The following is a 13,819-nucleotide window of genomic DNA, read 5'->3' on the forward strand; positions in this document are numbered from 1 at the left end:
TTGGACAGTCCAACGAGAAACGCCAAGATCACATTCCTTCACAATTTGTTCACAGCTTTTTGACGTATTGCTCGCAACTTTAGTAATTTGCCTTTCAATACGAGGGGATAACTTCTTCTTAGGTCCCCCTTTCTTATTTTTCCCATACTCACAAGGAACCATCGCGAACGGTCCGGCTTCGATTTTGATGAAACTTTGTACACTTATAAAGCAGCCAAAAATAATCGACACGTATTTTTTTTTAGCTGCGGTAACTCGAGTTTAAGGGGTGAAACCACCCCTTGAAGTTTTGGCTCGAAACGGCTATCTCGAAAACGGAAAGAGATACAAAAAAATTGTTAATGGACGAGGTTAATGGTTTCTTATGTACAATAACATGGTGTTAAAAAATTTAAAAAAATACAATTTGTTTATAACAAAAAAAATTTATTAACTTAATTTTTCATTTTATTGAAATTTTCGTAATGACAAAAAATGACGAGAATTTTATTCCAAATCCATTGGTATGCGATTTTTTAAAATTGCCTCTTACAGTTTTGCAGATTTTGATGATTTACATCTTGCGCGCACATTTATTATGGTAGTAGCCGTTCTAACTTTGATTTTAATGAAGCACTGTAGGCTTGCACTAAATTATACAGTAATAAGTAGCGAGTAATAATAACAGTAACAAGTTTCTTAACGGCAACGAAAGGATTAATTATTTTTATTGCCCACCTATGACATCGTGGCAAAGGTGGAGCGATTTATAAATTATAAATATATGCAGTGTGTATAACAATTATTCTATATAGTTCCGACAATAGTGGTACTCGTCGAAAAAATGTTTGAAACATAAAGATTTCTTACACCATGCGCATTTAATTATTGCCACGTCACCGCAAATATGACATGTTGGCTCATTTTCAACAGAATAGCAGTACTCAACAGGATTCTGGAATGCATTTGGCTTTTCATCTATATATCCGGATTTATACCAGGAGTATTTAATAAAATTTTGGAACCTTGGCGATGAAAATTGATTGTGGACCAGAGATTGAAGTTTAATTATATTATTCCTAGCGTGGAGATTAATGTCGTGATTTAAAACGAGAACTATATCGGAAAATCGGCGGACGAAATTTTTCCAAGTGCGGAAACCGTAAACATCCAGTGGTTGAACATACTTTGTTCCACCTTTTGGTATTATAAAAAGTTTTACATTTTTACCCTCGGGAGTAACTTCGTTCACCGTCTTCTTACAGTGACCACTCCAGGAATCAAGAATTAGAACTGTTGCGGCCCCAGTATTTGCGAAGTAAATCTCTCTTAACCAGGTCTTGAAATGGTCCGTAGTTAATTTGCCTGACTTTGAAGCTACAAGATCTACATTGTCAGGGCGAAATAAATGTTGTTCCACAATCGGCCCGAAATGTCCTGTACTCTCTTTCAGTACAATAAATAATGGTGACAGTAATTGTCCATCAGCTGAAATGATTGGCTGGATGGTGTAACTATGAGTGGTGGATGACACTGATTGAACACCTCCTTCTACGATTTTTATACCTTCTTCAGCCAAAGTGCGCCCTGAATGTAATTCCAAATTAAAACCACTTTGATCGGAATTGTAAACATTGTGTGGTTCATTTCGGGCTATATATGATTTTACTTCATTCACGAATGCGCTGCATTGCAAATGAATATCGTCTTCTCGATTTACCATATTTGTGGTTACAAATCTGGTAATTTTTCTGGACACTAATCTAAACATCTTTTTAAAAGTATATAGCCAAGTATATCCGGCTTTAAATGTTTGTAAATTTTCTATATCCCTCGCTTGTAAAGCCCATCGCCGTAGATCTACTTCATGCACAATTACTCTTAACTGCCGAGCTTCCATAAATTTATTAAATGTATACTCTGCAATACGTTTTATCTTTTCCTTTTTTGTGCCACCCTGTTCAACTTGTAAAGCCCATTTACGAAGCATTCTTTCGGATTTCACGTGACGGAATTTGGAACGTACGGTATCTAATTTTAATCGTTTCGACTTCCCGCTGTTCCAGTACGCCACAGCTTTCCTTTTATATTCGAATGGGATGTATTCCTTATTCGAATGACATACAACGTCTTGTTCGTATATGTTTGGAATATTCGGTGTCCTATTTTCCTCCTCTTCATCTACCCACAACCAGTTCAAATCAGCATCCTGATTTTCTTGGTCGATAGGCGTCCCGTCCATTTCAACACACGTTTCATGTTCAACCAGGAATGCCGTGTCTTCGACACTTCTTACAATTAAATCGAATAATACATCCCTTAAATTTTCTTCTGCGCTATTAATTGGCGTGGGTCCCTGGTTCCACTCATCAAACGCAGCAGACAGTAAAGTTATTACATTAATAGGATTAATATTTACCATCTTTCCGAATACAGTAAAAGCTGGATATATGCAACAAAAGATTGGCTGGATAAGTGCAACGTTTAAATGCCCAGAATCGGCACCTCGGCTGTATGGATAACCAACAATGTTCTACACGCTTATAAAGAGCTAATTGCAATATATATATATCCAAGTTCTCCCACTTATCTACCAACAAATATTATTTTCACATGACAAGGGCAATCAATTTAATTAACTTTACGATATGTCACGTTATCAAAAGGTATAATACAAACTCCATTTCAATATACCCATTATATCATGTTTATTACAAAAACCGTCTCGATTTTAAAGAATGTTAATAACAACAGAGATACAGATGCACATACTAATCTCATTTGACACGTATTTTTATTATACAAATTACACAGAATGCTTTCACAACAGTGAAGATTTAGATAACGTGCGTAAACTGCATGATAGGCGAGCCGCAGAAATGACAATATTTATTTATTCAATTTGTATTTTAAAGCAAGTACATCATGAGAATAATAAGTGTATCTTTATCTCCTGGTATACACACTGTATGTATTTATAATTTATAAATCGCTCCCCCTTTGCCACAATGTCATAGGTGGGCATAAAAAAAATCTTTTCATTGCTGTTAAGAAACTTGTTACTGTTATTGTTACTTGTTACTTGTTACTGTATAATTTAGTGCAAGCCTACAATGCTTCATTAAAATCAAAGTTAGAACGGCTACTACCATAATGGATGTGCGCGCAAGATGTAAATCATCAAAATCTGCAAAACTGTAAGAGGCAATTTTAAAATATTACATACCAATGGATTTGGAATAAAATGCTCGTCATTTTTTGTCATTATGAAAATTTCAATAAAATGAAAAATTAAGTTAATAAATTTTTTTTGTTATAAACAAATTGTATTTTTTTAAATTTTTTAACACCATGTTATTGTACATAAGAAACCATTAACCTCGTCCATTAACAATTTTTTTGTATCTCTTTCCGTTTTCGAGATAGCCGTTTCGAGCCAAAACTTCAAGGGGTGGTTTCACCCCTTAAACTCGAGTTACCGCAGCTAAAAAAAAGTACATGTCGATTATTTTTGGCTGCTTTATAAGTGTACAAAGTTTCATCAAAATCGAAGCCGGACCGTTCGCGATAGTTCCTTGTCAGTAGTATCGCGTAAAAAATTCATTATAACTTTATGAGATCGCCCGAGTTTACGTACGATTTCATGTATCCCCATTTCTTGCTCTATGTACGCTAAAATTGCACCTTGCTCTTGTTGGTTAAAGTAGCTACCGCGTGGTATTGTATTAGTTAACTAAGAATTTCCGCGTTTACTAAAAAACTTCCAACAGAAACCCTTCAAGATTGGATCTTGACATACAAGTAGACAACTTCAATGAATTTCACCTAAAATCCATTATTTACAATGCTTTTTCATACCATATAATTGGTTGTTTCAAATTATTTTCTTACAGGTCGGAAATGTTAAAAATGTTAGTGGTGCTATAGTTATGCTCCACAGTGTATGAAGCTTTAAACATTTAATATCGTTTTTCTCAAAAACTATTGTCTTTATGACAAAAATGAATAGGACATAAAATGTGTATTTTGATAAAGTCTACATCTTTTACCTGAAGTATTTTTCAAGATTCCCATTATTTACGGAAGTAAATAAAAAAATATGATTTTTATGGTTTTTTCATGGTTTCCGATATGAAAATAAAATTTGCACCAATTTTCATTATCATACTCGTAATCAGCGCGTCGAAATACGTAAGAATCCAGAGTATAAAAAAAATCGAAACTATGTTCTTTTCGGAAAAACCGTTTCTTAGTTTCAAAGGAGAAATATTCGACTTATTTGTTTTTTTTTCTTTTTTTTTGCGTAGAATAAGAATCTATAAATAAAAATATAGGTTTCTACTTAAAAGAACAAAGTTACTCTTCAAATATACTTGTTGAACGCGTTCAACAAATAAAAAAGAAACAAGTCAGATATATTTTCCCCTGGAAACTAAGAAACTTCTGTATTTAACATTTTTGCTGACTAATGTTTTCGAAATACGTAAATTCGAAGTTACGTACCTAACAATGAAGTGATATATCACTGTATAAAAAAAGACATATCATTCTATTCTTTGACAGAATTGTTTCAACAGCTCACAGTCGGAAACAGATATTTAAAAGATGCTTTGACCACCTATTAGATACCTTTCATTTTATATTTACAATGTTATACAAAAAATCATTTCTTTGTTATTTAATCGTTTAAGAAACAAAAATGTGGTCAAGTTTCATCTGCATCTTTCTGGTGCACTTATGAAAAAAAAGAAGTTATAAAAAAGTAGACATTATTATACAAGGGTCGTTCAATAAGTCCTTAGAAAAAGATACAAAAACAAATTATTTTAGGTAGATTTTTTTGTTATTTTTCAACATAATCTCCTTTTAGCTCTATACACTTTTTTCCAAACGTTTCTCTAACTTTTTTGAACCATTTAAAAAGTAAGATTTCGGAAGGTCTTCAAATCTTCATCTGTTTGGGCGGTGACTTCCTCGTTCGACGTGAACCGTTGTTCTGCCATTTTGGTATACGGTTCTGGCAAGATGTCCTCAACAATTTTCAATAATGTTGAGGTTGGGGGATCTTGCTGGCCAATCCAAAGTACGAATGTTTTGCGAAGAAAAGTATTTCTTTAGCGCTTTTGCCGTATGAATTGCGGCATTATTTTGTTGTAAAATTTATTTATTTCCAGCAATTCTTACATCATATGTGTTTAGTTGTTCATTTATCATTTCAATGTATCGTTCACTATTCATTCGCCTTTTTATCAATTTTATTTCGGTTTTACCGTAGTATCCAATACCGGGACAAATCATTACGCTGCCGCCACCCATTTGGCGACGACATAAAAATTGCTGTTCTTTTCTCAAATCATGGTAGTAACAACCTAAGCCGTCTGGCCCAACCAAATTAGATCTTCTTTCGTCGGTAAATATGACTCTTTTCCACTTTGTTGTCACATTTATATGCTTTTCGACAAACTATAAGCGGAACGCTTTATGCTCTTTCTTTAACCAAGGTTTCTTCTGCAATTGCCTTTGCACTAAATGCTTACATTTTTGTAAAACACACGACGCACATTCTTTACATTAGTGTTTACACCAGCACTTTCTGCAATTTGTCTCGAAGTCATCTTTGAATTTGATGCTATTCTCAATATTGCACGTTTTTAGCAAATACTTAAACTTCGTGGACGACCAGAACTCTTATTATTTCCGTAATTTTCGAGATTTTTTAATAAGTTCATAATAGCCTTACGACTTCTATTTACAACTTTCGAGATTTGTGTAATTGAATATTGTTCTTTCATTAACATCAATATCGTATATCGTATTTCACATTCATTTAGCTTTTTTCCACGACCCATTCCTAACACTTTACTGCGTCTTTTTTAATCAAATAAGCACGAAGAACGGTAGGACACAGATTATCAATCACATTTTTTAGTAACTTATACACAACTGAGAAGCGCAAAATTTGCTACTTGTACTATCATTTTGCCCCGCTTGCGCACCAAAATATTTACGTTTTCATTCCTGGAATTCAGTTGAAGTAAATACTGCGGATGATATTCAGTACATTATACATATAAGCATGCCCATAGATGTGAACGCATTAAAATATTCATTTTTTTCAGTTTATAATACCAAATAGGAGAAATTATAAGGTGTGCTATCTTTTTGCCCAGGAGTGTATACAGGGTGTTCGGCCACCCCTGGGAAAAATTTTAATGGGAGATTCTAGAGGCCAAAATAAAACGAAAATCAAGAACATTAATTTGTTGATGGAGGTTTCGTTAAAAAGTTATTAACGTTTAAAGTTCCGCCTGTACTGAATTTTTTTCTAGAAAGTGTGTAGGATTTCGGGGGTAGGTCTATTCACCAAAAATTATTGTAATTGACCCCCGCAACCGAAAATAATTTTTCCAGAGCGACTTGAAATTTTTTAATTTCACCTTAAAATTTAGGCACCTACTACACCACCCACCTGTTGATTTGTCTTAAAAATTTGTTTTTCATTTTTAATAAATTTGTTTGACGCTCTACAGAAAAGTTGTGTAATATTTTTTCGTAGGTACCCATGAGCTCAGCTTCAGAAAAAAATTTCAATGCGATACCTTTATTATTGTAGGAATTATGGCCGTTTGAAAATTGGAGCAGTTTTAGGGGGTTTTCCTCACTTTACGGTGTCAAGGAACAACTTTTTCAATATTGTTAGAATTTCTACATATTCTCCACTAAAATACGCGTTGTTTGTATTTTGAAAAATTAAAATCCTCCAATCCGATCAGGAGTTATGACATTTTAAAGATTCGCATGGAATTTCAGGGAGCATTTCTGGCCACACATTAGATTTTCGGTGAAGAATTTTTTTCTCGAAAGTGTGTGTATGACTATTCACCAAACATGCTTGTAATTGACCCCTGTAACCAAATATAATTTTTTTAGTAGGATTTGAAATTTTTTAATTTAATTTTTTAATAACTTTTTAGAGAAGCCTCAATCGAGAAATTGATATTCTTGATTTTCGTCTTATTTTGGCCTCTAGAATCTCTCATTAAAATTTTTCTCAGGGTTGGCCGAACACCCTGTATACCAGGTCTTGGATTTTCCAAGGACTTACTGATCGACCCTCGTACCGTACAACTTTTCCCTCTACAGTTTTTTTTTTCAATCTGTTACCTTATTCGAGATATAGCCCGTCCCAATTACGTGATTCACCCTGTACATTGAAGTTCCTCCCATCTCTAATCTTTACTGCAGTCACGATAATCACGTTATTCGTAACGTTAGATTACAGAGAGTTGGACCACCGATTTCCGAGGTCACTGGTCTACAATGTAGCTCTGTCCGTCTAATCAACATCCGTTCGATCATTGTGTACCTACATAATATGACCTTCTGTTAATACAAAGGTTTCGAATGGTTTAATTTGTTTATTATTTGGCGATATTTAGATTGTGCTGGGACGAGGTTGGGGGATCTATATGGGGCAATGCGTGTCTCGTAAGGCGGGCGCCGTCATCGCAACCGGTCATCGCGACTCGCTCACTTACCGTATCATGGACAAACCTGCCAAGGTAAGTAATTTAGATTAGCGATCGCTATTTGGAACGTGTTCTAGGGAAACACCTGTACACTGGTGTCGTGTAACATGTACGTAGATATAAAAAAATCCATGTTCTTATTATACGAGTAATTATACATTTTCTTTCCCACGACAAGAAAAGTTTATATTAGGGGGATCGGAAAGTAATGTCGTTTCCGCGCATGTAGATATTTGTTTGTCATTTATCAGCTCATTGTGTACTTCAAAGTCGTGCCAAAGTTATTGCATGGTTAGAGTGACCTGTTTATTCGTATATAATTAAATCTTGAATGTTTTTTGCAATTTATGGTGAAATGGCGAGCCAAATACCAGAAGAGGTACATATCCGGAACTGTATGCTTTTTGAGTTTCACAAGGGTAGTAACGCAACAGTTGCTACCAAAAACATTTGAGATGTTTATCCAAGTGCATTAGACGTTCGTAAATGTCAAAAGTGGTTTTCTAAGTTCAAATCCGATAATTTTGATCTTTTTGATTCGTATCGATCAGGAAGATCAACAACTTTAGACAATGACATGTTAATGGCGGAAGTGGAAGCAAATCCGTGTCAGACAATCGAGGAACATCCAAGAACATTTGCAGCAGATTGCTAAAGTAAGCAGAACAGGTGTTTGATCCCCGTATAACCTGCCCGAAGAAAACAAAGCTAACCGGCCCACCACATGCAACTTATTGCTACAGCGGCGCAATACAGAACCATTTTTTGATCGTTTGACCACTCAAGATGTAAAGTGGGTCCTGTATGATAATTCAAAACGCAAATGGCAGTTGCTCTCTCCGAATGAATAGCCAAGAAGTACAGCTAAGCCAGGTTTACACCCCAAAAAGGCGCTTTTGTGTGTTTGGTGGAGTATTCGCGGGGTCGTTCATTTTGATGTGTTGAAGCTTGGACAAACTGTGAATGCAGACCTTTACTGTGAACAATTGGATCGAATAAATCAATCGGTAATTGAAAAGAGTACAGCGATTGTCAACAGAAAAGGCGTTATTCTGCAACATGATAACGCAAGACCCCACTGTGCAAGACGAACCCTGGACAAAATTAATGAATGGGGATGGGACGTATTGCCTCACCTACTATACTCATCCGATATTGCGCCATCGGATTTCTATCTATTTAAATCGCTACAACATTTTCTAAGTGGCAAAAAATTTGAAAATTTGGATAATGTCCAAAATGCCATCTCCAGATATTTTGCTCAAAAATCAATTAATTTTTATCGATCCGGCATTGAAAATTTGTACACTAGATGGCAAAAGGTTGTCGATAACGAGGGTGATTACATCATTGATTAAAAAGAAAAACTTGTTCAAAATTTATGTGTTTGAATTTAATGTAAAAAAATGATATTACTTTCCGGTCCCCCTAGTATTAGGTTTGAGTTTATGAAATAAGCTTACGTTGACAGCCTTGAGCGTACATCTGAATCAATTTCTCTATTTACATTCAGTGCGTCACGTCGCAGAGAAACTCGCTCACGTTATCGAACATTCTCAGATACTGAAAGTCGATTTTTCGTCATAAGAATTTATTTTTGGAAACACTTTTTTTTAAGCGTGTATAAGTCACAAGAAAAAGAAATCAAGAACGAGGATAAGTTCATGTAATATTTTCAATGGAGCAAAATACAGTTTCTTTTAACTTCCGCTTCTCACTAGAATTTTTTTTTTTAGATTTCTATTCGCGTATACAATGGCGCATAATTTTATCAGGAAACAATCGTGTATACCGTACTGCATAGTTCAACGTTTGTTAGAGTTCAGATGAAATCTCGTAGAAAGCATCCCATTGATATTAATTATATTCTTCGTCGTAAACACAAAGTAGGACTAGTATTGTGATTATGTTCTTGGTATCCTTAAACTTCATTTGTGATATTATTTTTACGTATTTAAATACATAAATTATATTTTTCAACATTTCCTTTATACTGATCAAACAACATGTCACACTTCGCGTTTTGTTTTCTTTCTTTTGCATATACAGGGTGTTTGGCCACCCCGGGGAAAAATTTAAATGGAAGATTTTAGAGGCTAAAATAAGGCGAAAATCAAGAATACTAATTTGTTGATGGAGGCTTCGTTAAAAAGTTATTAACTTTTAAAGTTCCGCCCGTAATGAAGTTTTTTCTAGAAAGTGGGTAGAATTTCGGGGGTAGGTCTATTCACCAAAAATTATTGTAATTAACACCTGTAACCGAAAATAGTTTTTCCAGAACGATTTAAAATTTTTTAATTTTGTCGAAAAATTTCACACCTCGAATTTTTTTCTCGAAAGTGGGTAGGATTTTAGGGGTGTGTATATTCACCAAAAATGATGGTAATTGAGCCCTGCAACTAAAAATAATTTCTTCAGAATGATTTGAAATTTTTTAATTTAATTTTTGGATAACTTTTTAACGAAGTCTCCATCAACAAATTGATATTCTTGATTGTCGTCTTATTTTGGCCTGTAGAATCTCCCATTGAAATTTTTCCCAGGTTGGCCGCGAACACCCTGTATAGGTTGTTTTACGAATTGTTTTTTAGTTTACTAGCAATTAAACAGTCAGCCGAAGAACTATACTTTATTAAAGCTTATGTTTTATAATTGAAGGAAGAACACGTTCGTAGACCTTTTCTGAAGTATGCAAAATCCGCAATCTTACATGTCCGGCGCTTCATAGGCAGTCAAGCATCGTAATTGTACACGTCCGGTCGCAAGCAACATTCCGACGTCATCGTAGAAATTTTCAGTAGAAAATGTTGTCTCTTATTTAGTGAAATTATTAAAGATAAAACAAGTATTTAATCATTTTTTTGACGAAAAAATGCAACATCTTTCATAGTAAAATGTAGATATTTTGTTTTTATTTTTCTACCTATAAAGAAGGAAGGCTGAACGGATTCTGTTGAAACTTTGTATTTTAATTCGACATTTTCATTTCAAAGTCTGATTAAATTTTTAGCTACATGAATAATAAATCTCTTGCAGTTTTACGTTTGTTTTAATAATAAGTATTCAAAAAAAAGCATTTGTATTGTACAAAAGTTAACAGAACCAAGTATGACACAATACTTTTGGATACACGTTTAATATTATTTGAATCAAAGATAATAATTATTTAAACAAAATAATATTATGCATAAATACATTAATTAAAATATGTATGGTGTTCATTATTCGTATGATTTAAGTATACACTGAATAAGATATCATTAATTTCTTTTTATTAGAAAAAAATGTGTATACTAGAGTGAATACTAGAACAAATGTTAGATTGAGGAGTAAGACCACTGTAAAAACCTGAAATAAAGCGTGGATGGATGGAAAAGTAAGGGGATAATAATATTCAAAAATGTTATTAACCATGTCGTTAAGTGTTAAAAAGAAATATTTATTCAAAAATAGTGCAAAATGACGACGTTGGAGCCATTCTCGCGAGGCATGTTTTGAGTTTGAGGTAACTGACGCAAAGGGTATAGCCGAATAAGGAGGTCAAATGTGCCCCCAAACCGAATGGAACGAGCCACGGGTCATTCGATAGCAAAAAAAAAATAACCCCTGTGTGCAAATTTTTAACTTGAAATCTCGACCGTGGGGGTAGTAATGGGGTGAAAACGAAAATCATGTTTTTGAATTATTTCTCTTGACCTATTGAGTAAAAAAATGTAAAAAAATTCAGAGACATTTCGGGTACCGGGGCACATACTTTGGGAGATTTTCAGATTTTTTGATTGAAGAACCAGGTAGTGAAAAATAAAAAACAGCAAAAAATGCCGAAAAATGCCGATTACGTATTGAAGGAGGCCCGGAACTACTTTTATACTTTTACAGTAAACAGGTATTACTATTACTATTACTCTCAATTTTTTTCAGATTTTTCATTTTGGTGCGCCGCAGTGAAAAAAAATAAAAACCGAGTTTTTCCTCGTTTTCTGCGTATTAGAGTAACTTACACGTTGAATTTTTATGCATCCTTCAATATATAAGTGTTTTGTAGACTGTTTAATGTTTCTACACTAAGCAGAATTACATAACAATTGAAACAAATAAAATAAAGCCAACCATTGGGTGTATATATCCTAAAAAATCAACGATATTTTCAACGGCGTCGATGGCGCAGCGTTAGAGTGTCCCAGTTAGACAAAGCTCGAAAAGCATTTTTCGCCCACAAACGTCTCTTCTATTCAAAGGATCTAAACTCGTCTGTTAAAATCCTTTGCTATAAATCCCTAGTTAGACCTATTTTAACATATGCATGCCCAATTTGGTTTAATATCAGTGCCGGAACGATGGAAAAACTACGACTTTTTGAGCGAAAATGCCTAAGAGCATGCTTAAATAAATATAGAACTCTCGAATCGAACTTCATAAAACTATACAGTAACTACAAACTCTACGAAGACGCTAAAATCAAACGAATTGACATGTTTATATTAAAATTAATTAGAAACCACTGGGCAAACACCCGCAAAATCCATTTAAATAGTTTAATCTTTGGCTCTACATACCCAAACCCAATATACCTCGACAAAACAAGATTGACAGGCTACACTCCCCCAGAATCATTCATCCACCTAGACAGCGAAGGCTATATACAGAATAAAGACAACATCCCACTAATATACCACGCCAGACGAAACAAAAACGACAAGACAATACTCTACGACAGAAACTTATCACAAGATAACGCAAACATACGTCACCACTACAGACTCTCAAGCATCGACGAAAAAGATAAACATAGACTCAACATTGGCAAGTACTGGTGGTTGCAGGGAACTTAAATGATCCCAGTATCTTAAGTATATTATCTTTTATTTAATCGTAAACATTCTCTCCCTCTGGATGTAACTGGATTTAATTTCGCTTTGTATAGTTTTTTTGGTGCCATTTTTCTATACAAAATATTAAATCTTGCCCCTAGTATAAGGAACTATTCTTAAAAATATCCTGAAAGTAGCATTAAGTGCGACGGACATTATTTAATGTTAAGATTACGCGAGCTCTATGTTGAGCCATTAGTCTAAATAGTAGTCCTAGTTATAAGTTAGCCGTTTGTACGTTTAGGTTTATTGTACCCCTTTGTATATATATTTATAACTGTTTTCTTGGCACAATAAACGTTCGTTAAAAGCGTTAGAGTGTCCGACTGCTGAACCGCTGGAAGTTTTTTTACCGTAGGTTCGAGTCTCTCTTCTGGACTTAGTATTTTTTTTTCTTCATTATTTTTTTTTCAAATTCTAACTATATAACAATGCTTTATATTTATTTATAAATGTTCTGATAGCATTTTACAAATATTTTAACCTGAAATATGTATAAATATAGTCTTGGAGTGTTTTTTGCGTTTTTATTCTTTTTGTCAACCACGATTATTGTTTAACATCTCTTACACTGAAATTAATGTGAAATGTTAGTTTTCAAATCTCTTACCTTTGACTATTGTGAATGGATCGGAGCAGAAGATTGTATATTGGCTTACTATTACTTCTTCTCGCCCTTCGATCAAGCAGATCTTTCCTTCTCGTTCTCTTTCTTTGATAAATATGAATGTTTGCTGCGGCTTTAGTATCTAACGTAGACATGTAAGGGTTATTATCCTTTCCTTACTGCTGGTTTTAAAGATAATGAAAACACTTGTAGGACCAACCTCTACGGACCATGCCAAGTAATTATGTATAAATCCCATCGCATACAGTAGCTTGAACTGAGTAATTAAAAAATACATTGTGAAACCCGAACGCGACAATCACCCATTGACCTGAACGGTCTGGGCCCTCACCCAACGAACCTTTATTTCCTTCGTAACGCAGGTACGACAATTAATCATTTTTCCCCGTGGTTTCCATCGAGCAATGATACTTCATTCAAAAATAAGCATGAAACGATCAAACTGGTACTTAAAAATGGGTTTATTAGAAAAAAGTATCATTGGCAGAGAGTGGGTTAATAGATTTGGCGTGGAATGGCCCTTACATGTCTACGTTAGATACTAAAGCCGCAGCAAACATTCATATTTATCAAAGAAAGAGAACGAGAAGGAAAGATCTGCTTGATCGAAGGGCGAGAAGAAGTAATAGTAAGCCAATATACAATCTTCTGCTCCGATCCATTCACAATAGTCAAAGGTAAGAGATTTGAAAACTAACATTTCACATTAATTTCAGTGTAAGAGATGTTAAACAATAATCGTGGTTGACAAAAAGAATAAAAACGCAAAAAACACTCCAAGACTATATTTATACATATTTCAGGTTAAAATA

The 13,819-nt window shown here is 34.3% G+C and overlaps 1 protein-coding gene across 2 annotated transcripts in view; it reads left to right on the forward strand.

Annotated features, from left to right (window-relative positions):
* The window catches only part of LOC122403531, a 92,111-nt gene that overhangs the window by 16,111 nt on the left and 62,181 nt on the right, over nucleotides 1–13,819 (forward strand). The window contains exons 1-2 of one of the 2 annotated variants that reach the window (XM_043407088.1): nucleotides 4,985–5,389; nucleotides 7,419–7,541. In XM_043407088.1, coding sequence (XP_043263023.1) covers nucleotides 7,449–7,541 — 93 coding nt within the window. In that variant the 5' untranslated portion in view covers nucleotides 4,985–5,389; nucleotides 7,419–7,448. Of the gene's footprint in view, nucleotides 1–4,984; nucleotides 5,390–7,418; nucleotides 7,542–13,819 lie in introns of those variants that run through there. The other variant, XM_043407089.1, reaches the window with a different exon arrangement.

The sequence above is a fragment of the Colletes gigas genome, unplaced genomic scaffold (assembly GCF_013123115.1).
Source record: "Colletes gigas isolate AHSC1104 unplaced genomic scaffold, ASM1312311v1 Colletes_gigas_Sc00059, whole genome shotgun sequence".
Taxonomy (NCBI): Eukaryota; Metazoa; Arthropoda; class Insecta; order Hymenoptera; family Colletidae; genus Colletes; species Colletes gigas.